Source organism: Alligator sinensis, unplaced genomic scaffold (genome assembly GCF_000455745.1).
Source record: "Alligator sinensis unplaced genomic scaffold, ASM45574v1 scaffold628_2, whole genome shotgun sequence".
In the NCBI taxonomy this organism is placed as follows: domain Eukaryota; kingdom Metazoa; phylum Chordata; order Crocodylia; family Alligatoridae; genus Alligator; species Alligator sinensis.
The window spans coordinates 573413-585463 of record NW_005841833.1 but is presented as its reverse complement, the minus strand read 5'-3'; the positions used below and the strand labels follow the sequence as shown (position 1 = coordinate 585463).

The 12051-nt window shown below is 47.9% G+C and overlaps 1 protein-coding gene across 1 annotated transcript in view; it reads right to left on the bottom strand.

Annotated features, from left to right (window-relative positions):
* The window catches only part of BRI3BP (BRI3 binding protein), an 8746-nt gene extending 8477 nt beyond the window's left edge, over positions 1-269 (bottom strand). The window contains exon 1 of the mRNA XM_006015232.3: positions 252-269. Within this exon, the coding sequence (XP_006015294.1) occupies positions 252-269 (18 nt within the window). The remainder of the gene's footprint in view (positions 1-251) is intronic.
* Positions 270-12051: the final 11782 nt, after the last annotated feature.

The following is a 12051-nucleotide window of genomic DNA, read 5'->3' as shown; positions in this document are numbered from 1 at the left end:
CGCACCACCACCCGCACACCCACCGACACGCACCCCCGTCACACACCCCTCACACCGGCACCCCTCGCACCACCACCCGCACACCCACCGACACGCACCCCCGTCACACACCCCTCACACCGACACCCCTCGCACCAGCACCCGCACACCCACGGACAGGCACCCCCGTCACACACCCCCCCTCACACCGACACCCCATTGCACCAGCATGCCTCACACACTATTGACAGCCACCCCTGCCACACACACACCGTCACATCAGCACCCATGTTACACCAGCACCCCTCACACCCACCCCCATTGCACAAGCACCCCCTCACACCCTATTGACAGGCACCCCTGTTGCACACCCCCCCATCACAGCCTGGGTACCCTGGCACTGCTGTTGTGTCAGTACCATCCCTGCTGTCAGACCCCACTGACAGGCACCCTCATCCCACACACACTGGCACCCCTATTACACCAGTGCCCCCCCTCACACCCCACTGACAGGCACCCCCCTCACACCAACACCCTCATTGCAGTCGCACCCCATCACACTGGCACCCCAGTGACATCCTGCTGACAGGCACCCCGGACACAGTGACACCACTGTTACACCAGCACTGCAGTCACCTCCCACTGACAGGCACCCCAGTCACTCCACGGCACCAGTACCCCCATAACACCCCACTGACAGGCACCCCCATCGCACCAGCATCCCATCATACTGGCACCCCATTGCACTAGCACCCCCATCACACCCAACTAACAGGCACCCTGATCACATCAGCACCCCCATTGCACCAGCAGTCTGTCACACCAGTACCCCCATCACACCTCATTGACAGGGACCCCCACCACACCAGCACCCCCATCATATCCCACTGACATGTACCCGCTTCACACCCTGCTGACAGGTGCCTCCATTGCACCCCAAGGAAGATATCTCCATCACACCCCACTGCAGACACCTCCATATCACACCCCACTGACAGGCAGCCCCATCACACCAACACCCCCATCACATCCCAGTGTATCCACACCCCTGTATCACACCCCAATGATGGGGCCCCTACATCACACCCTACTGCACAACCCCCCCACTCCCCCCACACAAACACATCACAGCTCACTCAGGCTTCCCACAAACACCCCAGACCCCACCCTGGGACAGGGTGACACCCTACACGCCCACCTGCTCACCACAAAATACAGTTCATGGAGGCCAATGAAGTGGGTAGCAGGCGAATAACATTTTGTGGGTCTGAGTCCTGATTTTGGAGCATTTTGGATCATCAGTATTGCTTCTTCGTAGCCAGGCTGCAAGATTTTAGGTAGTGTTGCTTTCACAGTGAAAGCTCCCAAATCTTTTCCCAGTTTGCTTTACCGCTTTGACACTAGCTCCATTGCCTCTTTGTGCATCTTCAGTTATTTACTCCCTCTGGGAATTTTCAGCCACACTTGAATGATGTCGGAGCACAAATCCCATTGAAAAAAAATCAGTGGGACTCGCATCAGAGTCACTTGTGTGCTTTTGAAAATCCTGCCCTCAATGTTTAAATCAAGGTCATATGGGAACTCAGAAGAAACTCCATTTCCCGAAGAGAAAAGATTGCCCCTGGCACTGAACCTACTGCTGAAGACTGTGTGTGTCCTGCCAAAACTTGTGCACGCTTGTCATTTTATTTTCCCCTCTAGGACATGCCCTATCTTCTGTAGAATTGCCATTGTTTCTATTGGAATTTACCGGACTTATAAATATATTTGGGTAAGGTGTGCTAGCAAGCCTTGTTTGAGTGGGATTGTTGTGGTTTGTTATAACCTTTTTATAACGATACTTAGCTGATGTTTTGAAGTTTGTTTCACGCTCTGGAGGGTCTTTTCTTTGCTTTGTGCAAAGCTGTTCGGAATCGGGTTCCACGCAACAAACCATGCTTGGCTCCTTGAACTCTTCCCCTTCTTTGGCTTCCTCTGTCTTCTTCTCCTACCTCACTCGTTAGTTTTGGGTACTCCCTTCTACAGATACAAATTGAATTACCATCTCTACGAACTCACAGATCCATCTCTCGACTCCAGACTTGCCTCCTCGTGTCATGACTAAAAGCTCAGCCTGCCTTTGACATCTCGTTGTGGATTGTCTGACCACGCTCTCGTGGTCCACATGGACAGAAGAGAGTTTTTCTTTATCTTCCCCTCCAGACCTTCCCCTCTACTAGCTTGCTCTGCTGGTGTGGATGCCTTCTTGCCTGTCACTTAGGGCCACAACCTGTGTGTCACCTTCATTTCAGACTTCTCCACCTATCTTCACATGCAAGCAGCAGCTCACGTGTAGATCTTCCTGCTCTAAGGCTAGGGCTATACTAGGAACATTTCAGCACTACAGAACTACCAGCATACTATGCTGGCAAAGTTCCTAGCATTGAGACACCTATGCTGATATAGTAAAACCACCCCCAGTGTGTGAATCCAGCGGTTAACTAGTAAAAGTGTGGGTAGGGTGGTATAACTGGTTGCTAGGTGCTTCTGCCACCGCAGCTTTGTCAGAAAAGATGTGTCTGACATAGCTAGAAGCCTTTCCGTTTTAAGTACAGAGTATGTTTCTTGACAACTTCAGACACGCTGTGACTTTGGTAGGCTAAAAAGAAAGCATTTGATTTACTTCACAAGGACTTGGCAACTGCATGAAACCGAAGAACCAATCAATACCCGCACTGTCAGCGAAACTTTAAAATGAAGGACGGCTGTCATGAGAACCATCTGCCTGCAGCATTAGCCTCAGAGCCTGCAACATGCATGCGCACAGCTTTATTCACATTGGAAAATACTTACACGGAAGAGTAAGGTGGCCTTATTTAGTACATTGGGCTGGTAGCTGCCACAGGTACTAACACATAAACCACTCCCTCAACTTTGACATAAAATAATACATTAAAAACCTTGTGTGGGTGCCTGCCCCCTACTCTAATGAAGTGCACTGTCTGTTAGCATAAGGATGCAGCTATCACTGCCTTCTTCAGCTGCTCACAACCCCACTTTCCTTCATAAATATCCTAATAGAGAATGCAGATGGTTTGAGTATTACTCTAAAACACAGCTCAGATACTGCAAAATGGGCAGGTCATTTACTGTACGCTTCTGCTTCGGAAAACATGGTTGACCTGTGGAGAAACAGTCCCAGTTCATGTCAAGCAGCAGTCTTCACTTAGGCATAGTCATTAATTGAAAACAAAACAAAACAAAACACTCTAATGGAACATGCTGTGCTATATGCTGCTGCTCCACCAGACTAATTGCTTGTCCGTCATACATCTGCCTGTACTCACCGAAGAGCTTTCAGCACAAAAGATTCAACTGTAAACCTGAATGTGCAGATACACTGGGGATAAATAAAGATATGCAGACCCCCAAAGGATCTACACCAGGTAGTCCTGACAACATCTCCATCATAAGAAAAAGAACTGTTTGCGCTCTTATTGACAAGATTACCTTTCAACTGCTAAAAACAATCAGGTTATAAACTCAAGCACTGTAAAGTTAGTTGATGTGTCCATAAAGGAGGTCTCTGCAACCTCAGTTCAGTCCCCCTGTGCATGCGCATGATATGGCTGTCTAATGAGAGAATCACATGCTATTTTTTCCACAGAATCCCTTCATTCAGTGCAGAGGATGGATGGAGTTTGGAGAAGGAATCAGCAGCAGCAGGGTCGGGATCCATAGCAAAATCCCCCCTCCACTCAAGTGAGCCAGAGTAACCTGTAGCAACAAAAGACTATTATTTTCTATATATTTGCTTCCATTTACTTAATGCTTTTAGTTTTTACATGCAAGTGAGCAAGGACATGCAGGATGTACTTAATCCTGGCCCCGGACATGGTGAGTGGGATAAATGCAGGGGGACTTATTTCCTATTTAACACTTATTTCTTTGTTATCATGCCCCCACGTGGTCACTCTGTATAGTCCTTATAAAGGTTCCTGACTAATAGGAGATGCCTCTTGAAACCAGCCTCATTTAAATTGTTAAAGAACAGCCCAAAACAAGAACAAATATCCCCGTGAGGGATGGTGTCAACTTGCTGAATCTTAGACACACAAATGTAATCTATTCTGCTTTTTTAGGTCCTTCTGATTTTCCCGACTTCTCCAGATTTGATATCATTCTTAAAGGATGCTGGAGGCAGGCTGTGTTCAGCTGGGATATCTTTGCAGGTGTGGTTGGAGAGGACGTGTTGGCAGCCCTGTGTGAACAGGCGGGCTTCTGTTTGCAGGTTCAATCTTCCCGTAGCAATCAGACTGCACAGGAGGTCTCCCCAGTGATGCTTTGAGACAAAACCAGTTCCAGCCAGGGATTCCCAGTACCACACACTCCCAGGAGGATCCAGAGGGTCTGGCATGTGTCTCTTTGCCCTGTCCCATTTTCTTAAGATACGTTCACCTAGATATGATCTGCTGGATGCAGTGCTCTCAAGTGTCTGGCCCCCTCTTCTGACAGGTTTTATGTTGATCTCTCTTCTTCAGTAATGTTGGGAAATCAGGCCAACAACAATCTGACTGGGAACAGGTAGGCGGCCAAGATAGTGGGACCTTTCTGGCAGCAGTTCTGCAAAGCAAAGCAGATCACTTTGAACTTGGTTTGTGTTTTCTCTCTCTGGGTTCCTCAGTCCCAGAGATAATTTTTGGGACCCTTTTCCCAGTTCTAGGTTCATGAGGACTGGTTTTGCCCTTATCCGATCTAGAGATGTCAATAGATAAGCAGAGCGGTGTGTTGGTTATCTGCCACATAGACTTCTTGGGCCTTCTCTTCTCTCCTTGACTTTGAGTGGCCAGCATTTTTCCTTTCATGCTTAATCAGGCTGTCTGTTCTGGACCTCTTAAAATCTCCCCTACCCCTTAGAGTCCAGATCCATAAATGTATTTAGGTGCTAGCTGCTACTTGATTTCAATGGGAGGTAGAAATGCAAATGCCTTTCTAGTTCTGAGCCTTCATGCTCCCACCCTGCAGTCATTGTTATCTCAGAACTAGTGTGTGTCTCGAAGTCTATGTCATACTTGTCCAGGGATGATCTTGGATTGATAGTAGGTTTGAGTCATATCCTATGTCTTTAGGGTACATCACTTTCCTGTGATGCTACTCCAAGACTGGCAGACTGGCTGTACAATGTCCTTTTATAGATGTTCCCTGCAAATGGCAGCCCTTGTTGGACAGTCATTGCCATGAGGCAGTTTGCCACCCTCTGAGCCTTTGTTCATAGACTTTTTATAGACCTTCCTGTTTGCTCTGCCAACTCTGAACTCCCTTGGGCTCGTATTTGGTTGCTTCTAGGCATCCTAGGGTATTGTCCTCCCTGCTTTCTGTAGTGGGTTCCTCCTCAAAATTGTTCCTGAGAAGAATCTATTGCTTCTTTACAAACCGACCTTGGAGGCCGATGTTCTTGGCTACCTCTAACGTGAGGTTAGGAATCACTTTCTCGTGACTCTGAGAATTGACTGCCCCCTACAATGAGCCTATCCTGATAAGGCTTTTAGTCATCTCCCCATAGTCACACTGTTGACTGAAGGTGCTTGGTGCCAGTATGAAACTATTTGCTGTCTCACCCTTCTTTTGTTTGCGTAAATGAAAATGTGTCTGCTCAAAAATCACATTGCAGCACAGCATGAAATCTTTAACCAATGACTCTTAAACTCTATTGAACTATTTCATCAGAGCACCTGTCAGGCTTCTGCAAAAGCTCATGTCCTGACGCTGCTCTCCTGTATGGGGTAAGATATGAACATGTTTCTCTTCTCATGGCTAATCTAAATTGGAAGCCTCATGGGACTCCTTGGATTTGCTGTGGTGGGAAAAAGCTGGGGCAGATGTAATCATCACTGCTGCTTTTAATAGATGTCCACCTCTGTTTCCATTGCCTGGAATAAGGGGATGCAGACCACTTAGTGTTCCTTGGGGCTTGCCCTTTGCCTGGACTCACCAAAGCAATTTTCCATGGGGCCGCTTGCGTTTGTAGACTTCTTCCCTGCTTTGGGCTAACCCTGCGCACCTTCCAGCTTGTTCTGTCTGCACGGCAGGGCTTGCCCATTTCTTTTTCCTCTTTCTGTGGGCATCTGCTGGATTTCTGTGGCCCTAGTCCTGATACCATAAAGAGATCTGGGGCCCCAAAATCAGGGTGTTTCCTATTTATGAAGCCTTCCTTTTTTTTTTTACCTCCTTGCTATAAGCTTTGCACTGGCTAACCAAAGTGTAGTTCTAAAAGTTCACAACTAACATCACAAAGGAGGGGGAGTTTAAAATGTTTTTCATTTTCCAAGCCAAATTGGCCAAATCCGTGTCAGTCCAGAATCATAAATGGCCCTACTATTGGCAAACATCCTCCAACCCAACCTGGGGCTTCAGATGTTCCCAAATCCTTTGGCGGGCATCCTACTTGCAGCCCCAAGCCTAGAGGCTTCGGATGCCCCCGCGTTTCACTTGCCCTTAGCCTTAACACCCCAGGAATGAGCTAGGGAAGAGTCTCCCATGTCCATAAAGTAGGCGTAAAGCCAAGGTTAACTATGCATTAGCTACACGGGTACTGTACTATCCCATGCCAGCAGAGCAGTCTTCCCTGGGTGCAACTAGGAAGCCACTGTGGTGATCATGATATTTCCCCTAGGTAAGCATAGGCTATGCTTGATCTGAGCCGAAAAGCCGACTTTCAGAGGTACAACCCTGCCCTTGGCCCACAGAACAGCTCGACAGGGCATGTCTCACCTCGGTGGGCAGCAATCCCACCCCTGCTAGGCCGAGCACAGCTCTTGAAGAGCCATCAGCACCGTGTCTCTGAAAGTCAGCGTCCTTAATCCAAACCCGGAGTGTCGTCGTTACACACCCCGTTCCCGAAAGATGCTTGGCCAAAATAGCAAATCCCAATGCATCTTACTGAAGCCTTTAGAAGTAATCCCCAAATTCTCCACGGCCATGCATTAGGGGATGCTGTCGCCTCGCTGCACCTCTCTCCTGCACCCGCATTCAAGGGATGCTTGTTCCATTCACCCTGTCAAAGCTTGTCTGCAACCAGGCAGGCGGGGAAAGAGACACGGGGCCGGAGGCCAGGAGGAAAGAGGGAATGGCGAACGGGGAGGAAGGAAGGAAGGAATGGCGAACAAGGCGGAGGAGCAGCAAGAAGACCCCGAGCTGGGAGCAGGGCTGGGTCACCGCCCTGCAAGCCTGCCTATGGGCCAAGGGCAGGCTCAGTGCTCTCTTTCGCCCCCCGGGTCTGCAAACCCAGGGCAGACCTCCTGTGCCACCCTGCTTGTGCAACACGCTTCCATTGCAACACTCCTGTGCACGCAGCCCCGGGCTCGCTCCTGCCCGTTTATCTCAAGTCGCGGGTGCCGCTGCCAGCGCCCGGCTCTACCAAGAGCCGCCCTGCCACGCTCCCAGGAGCCCTGCTCCGCCATTGGGCACACCTCCCCGCCGGCCCTCCGCTCATTGGCTGACTCACAATTTGTTGAAGCGGAGCGGCGGCAGCGGATCCCTGCGCGCTGCGGCCGCCCGGCACCCCCCACCCCCGGGCCGGGGGCGTGCTCTGGCCCCCCGGGCGTCCCGCTGCGGGGCACGGGGGCTGCCGGGAGGGGGCGCGAGCTGTCCTGGGCTGGGGTCCCGGCAGCAGGATGCGTGCGCTGCGGGAATAATGCAGGAAAAAGGCTTCATCTTTCGGGAGAGAGAGAAAAAGAAAGAAAAGAGAAAAAAAGAAAAAGAGAAAGAAAAGAGGGAGAGGAAAAAAGAGGAAAGAGAGGGAAAAGAAGAAAAAAGGAAAGAAAAAAGAGGGAAAGAAAAGAGGAAAAAAAGAAAGAAAGAAAAAGGGAAAGGAAAAAAGAGGAAAGAGTAAAAAGAAAGGAAAAAAGAGGAAAGATAGAAGGAAGAAAAAAGAAGAAAGAGGGAAAGAAAAAAGAGCAAGAAAGAAAGAGGAAAAAAGGAGGAAAAAGAGAGAGAAAGAGAGAGAGAGGCTTGGCCTAGTGGCTTCCTAGTTGTTCCTATGGGGAGATGACAGGCTCATTGTAGGGGGGCAGTCAAGCTTGGCCAAGAATGAATACAAAGGGAGAGATGTAATAACTGCATTTCTAAGAAATACATATTAAACCACGTGCAGCAAAATATTTGCCAGTGATCTGCTAAACGTGGCAGATTCGCTGTTTAGTTACAGAGCGGAGCAATGTAGGGCTGGGGGGCAGCATGGATGAACGGTCATACAAAACATGCCAAGCTGCTCTGGAAGTATTTAAGGGCCCTGATCCACATTCAAGTGAAAGCTGGATAGCAACCAGCCATAGAGTTGTTACACATTTTCAAGCACTAATTTTACAGCTGGTTGGCTCTTTTTCTAGCTGGAGAGTCATTTTTATCCTGTGACAAGTTACTTCGCAGGTGTGGCCGGACTACATTTATTGAGCAATTCATCAGAGAATGGTATAATATATATGTAAAGTGACAGAGAGAAATAGACCATCAAAGAAAAGGGGAAAACGTTCTCCCTCATTGAGAATAAACTCTTATTTCCTTAGAACATGGTTAAAGCTGCTTTGCTTTGTGGTTTAATAGCAGCAGAAAGGGAATTCATCGCTGGGCCTCCACTGAGCTGTAACCCTCCAAGTTGTCAGATGCTGAAGTCTAAGTGGAAGGTCAAAGCTATTCTTGCTACTTTGTCCCTGCTGTCTCTAACCCCGGCAGGTGCTGTAGTGCAGTTGGACCTCTCTCATTTGAAACCCTCTCCCTGGCTGGAGGTCCTGTAGGTGGAAATAAGTTCCATACATCCTTTCCTTGTGCCCTGACTTCACCCCTTTCCCTCCCTCCCTCCCTGCCCCAGAGCAGATTTATTCTAGAAAGGCAGCACATGTTCTGTCCTGCAAAGCTGTTAGGAAATGGGTGTGCTCCAGTGTCCTAAAAGTCCTAGCACGGCAAAACCTATATGGCCTCTTACTCATACAATGCTTGTACAGGTTGCTCTGCTTTCCACACCTGGACATCTTTAGGAAGAGTTATCAGACTTTCTGTTTGGGCAGGCATTTAGCAAACAAAGCTAAGCTGGGATATTCAGTGGTTTCTTTTTTATGTTTTCTCCTGTTTTAGAAGCATTTTTTCATGTTCTGTAAGATATTCTGTTCTCCTGTTGTAAGCAGCCATGACCTTTTGTTGGGAAGGGCAGCCAATATATCAAATAAAGAAATAAAAATAAAATAACGAACCTCAGCATATTGGTAATATTGCAGAGGTTTAATTGTGACAGCAAAGGCACAGTCTAGTAAAAGACACATCATTCTTGCAATTTTGGCTCACCGGTGGTTTTTCATTGACCCCAGCTGACTTCCTGGTCCCTTCCAGCCCTAATCTCTATGGAATCTATGGCAGTGGCTTTTGCAGATTTATTTGGGGAAAAAAGCTATCATAATTTTTCTGGGACTACTTGAAGACCAGCCTCAAAATTGGCTGCCCCTGAGTCTCAGTCAAGGGAAGGGCTGATGAACTTTAAAAAGGGTAAGGACTCAAAATGCTGATTTCAGATGTCCTGTCTGCCTCTGTATGACCCCTGCGTTATATATGCAATGTGCATCTGTGCACATGTAATCCCAGACAGCATGACCTTCAAAGCTGCCAGGTGGATGCTGCAATCAGGTTCTCTGCAGAAGAGGAGTCACTCTTACCTCATAAGCAAGATCTCTTGCATTGGGACAGATACGGGATGGTACCTCTGCCCCATTTGCCAAAAATTAGGACATAGGGGATAGGGGAGAAGAGGAGGATCGATTTTTTCCAGTCAATTTTAAATGCACTGGAGTATGGAAGCATTTTGCAGACAGTGTGGAAGCCTGACAAGGCATATTACTAAAGAGGAAAAATAGGTGCAGACACCTGAGACAGGATTCCCCACAGCAGGCGAGGAATGCGAATGTTGCATTATTATTATCAGCCCAGTGGGTCGCAGTCCTTTTTAGACTCAAAGCACCCCTGACTAGACTCAAGGCAGTCTTTGGAAATTGCCGGCTCTTAGTTTTCACTCATTTTTTGACTACAAAAAATAATAGAGGGATTCTCCTGTGGCAAAGAGCTCAGCAAGCCCGGAGCAGGGCAGAATGCTTTTAACACCGCAGATTCCTATTTGAAGTCTCTGGGTTTGTCTTGTGACTTGTGTTTGCACACCTAGCTGTACTAATGTTCTGCAGTACCCTTGACAGGGTCTCAAGGCACCCTAGGGTGCCACACTCCTCTGGCTGAGAATCACTGAATTAGACACATGGTATCAAACATGTCCCCAGAGGGATGAGTGGCAGGCTCTGGCCTACCCGGATGGGCAGACATGCATATGCACTTCATGTCACATTATGCACTGCATGTTACATACATTATATACTGAATGCTGCATACATTACACAGTGTTAGATATGTTATACATTGCACACTGCACGCATTACACACTGCACATTACATTATGCACTGTGCATTGCACACATTATTCACTGCACATGGGGGAAGCTCGAGGCACTCCAACAGGCCCACAGACTGGAGTTGTTTCACATTTGCAAGTGCTTGTGTCATAGCTGATTGGCTCTTGTTATAGCCAGAGTCATTTTTATCATGAGAGGGAGAGTGACTTTGCATGGGTGACCAGTCTGAATTTCTTGCATGCTTCACAAGTGTATGTAACGTACAGTATGTAATGCACGTGACATGCAGTGTGTGATATATGTAATGTGCAGTCTGTAATATATGCAATGTGCAGTGCACAATATATGTGCGGTGTGTAATGTATGCCATGTAGTGCTGGTTGTAGCCATGTTGGTCTAAGGACACAAGCAGGCAACGTTCTTTGAGTAGATGTGATATCTTTTATTAAACCAACTGAGTAGTTGGAAAAAGGTTCTTAGCAAGCTTGAAAGCTTGTGCCCAAAAGCTTGCTAAGAACTTTTTTTCAACCACTCAGTTGGTTTAATAAAAGATATCACATCTACTCAAAGAACGTTGCCTGCCATGTGGTGTGCAATATATGCAATGCATAGTGCACAATGTATATAACGTGCAGTTTATAATATATACAATGCACAGTGCCTAATATATAACGTGCATTGTGTAACGTGTGCAGCGGTGCAGTGTATAATGTAATGTGCAATATGCAATGTATGTAATGTGCAGTGCATAATATATGTAACACGCCGTGCCCAACGTATGCAGCATTCAGTGTGTAATGTATGCGGTGTGCAGTGTATAATGTAACATGCAGCGCACGATAGGTGTAATGTGCAGAGTAATAATGTCACGTGCAGTGTGTAATGTATACAATATGCAGTGTTTAATGTATGTAACGCAGTGTGCAATATATAATGTGCAGTGCATCCTGTGTGCAGTGTATAATGCAATGCGCAGTGCGTGATGTAATATGCAGCGCATATTATGTGTAACACTTTGTAATGTATGCAGCATTGAGTGGGTAATATATGTCATGTGCAGTGCATAATGTGCCACGCAGTGCATGATATGTGTAACGTGCCAAACGAGTAATAGATGTCAGGTGTACACAATGTGCAGTGTATACAGTATGTACACGCTATATGTGCATCGTGTAAGACACGTAATGTGCAGTGCGTAACGTGACGTGCAGTGCAGGATACGTATCATGTGCAATGAGTAATCCATGTCAGGTGTATACAATGTGCAGTGTGTAACGAAGGACACAACATGTGTGCACTGTGCAGTGTATAACACAGGTAACACGCAGTGCAGAATGCATGCAGCATTCAGTGTGTAGTGCATGTAATGTGCAGTTTATATCGCGCCATGCACTGCACGATGGGTGAAATGCATGCCAGGTGCATACATCGTGCAGTGCATAAAGCACGCACACAATACAAGCTCACTGCTTGCAACGTACCGCGCGCAATGACGCAGCGCGCAGTCCTGTACGTAACGCGCAGTGTGAGACAGACGCAACGTAGACCCGGCGCCCGGGCGGCGGAGGGGCGGGGCGGGGCGGGGCACCGCCCCGCGCACTCCTTTCTCGGGCGCGGCGGAAGGTTACAGGCGTTGGCGCGCGGAGAGCGT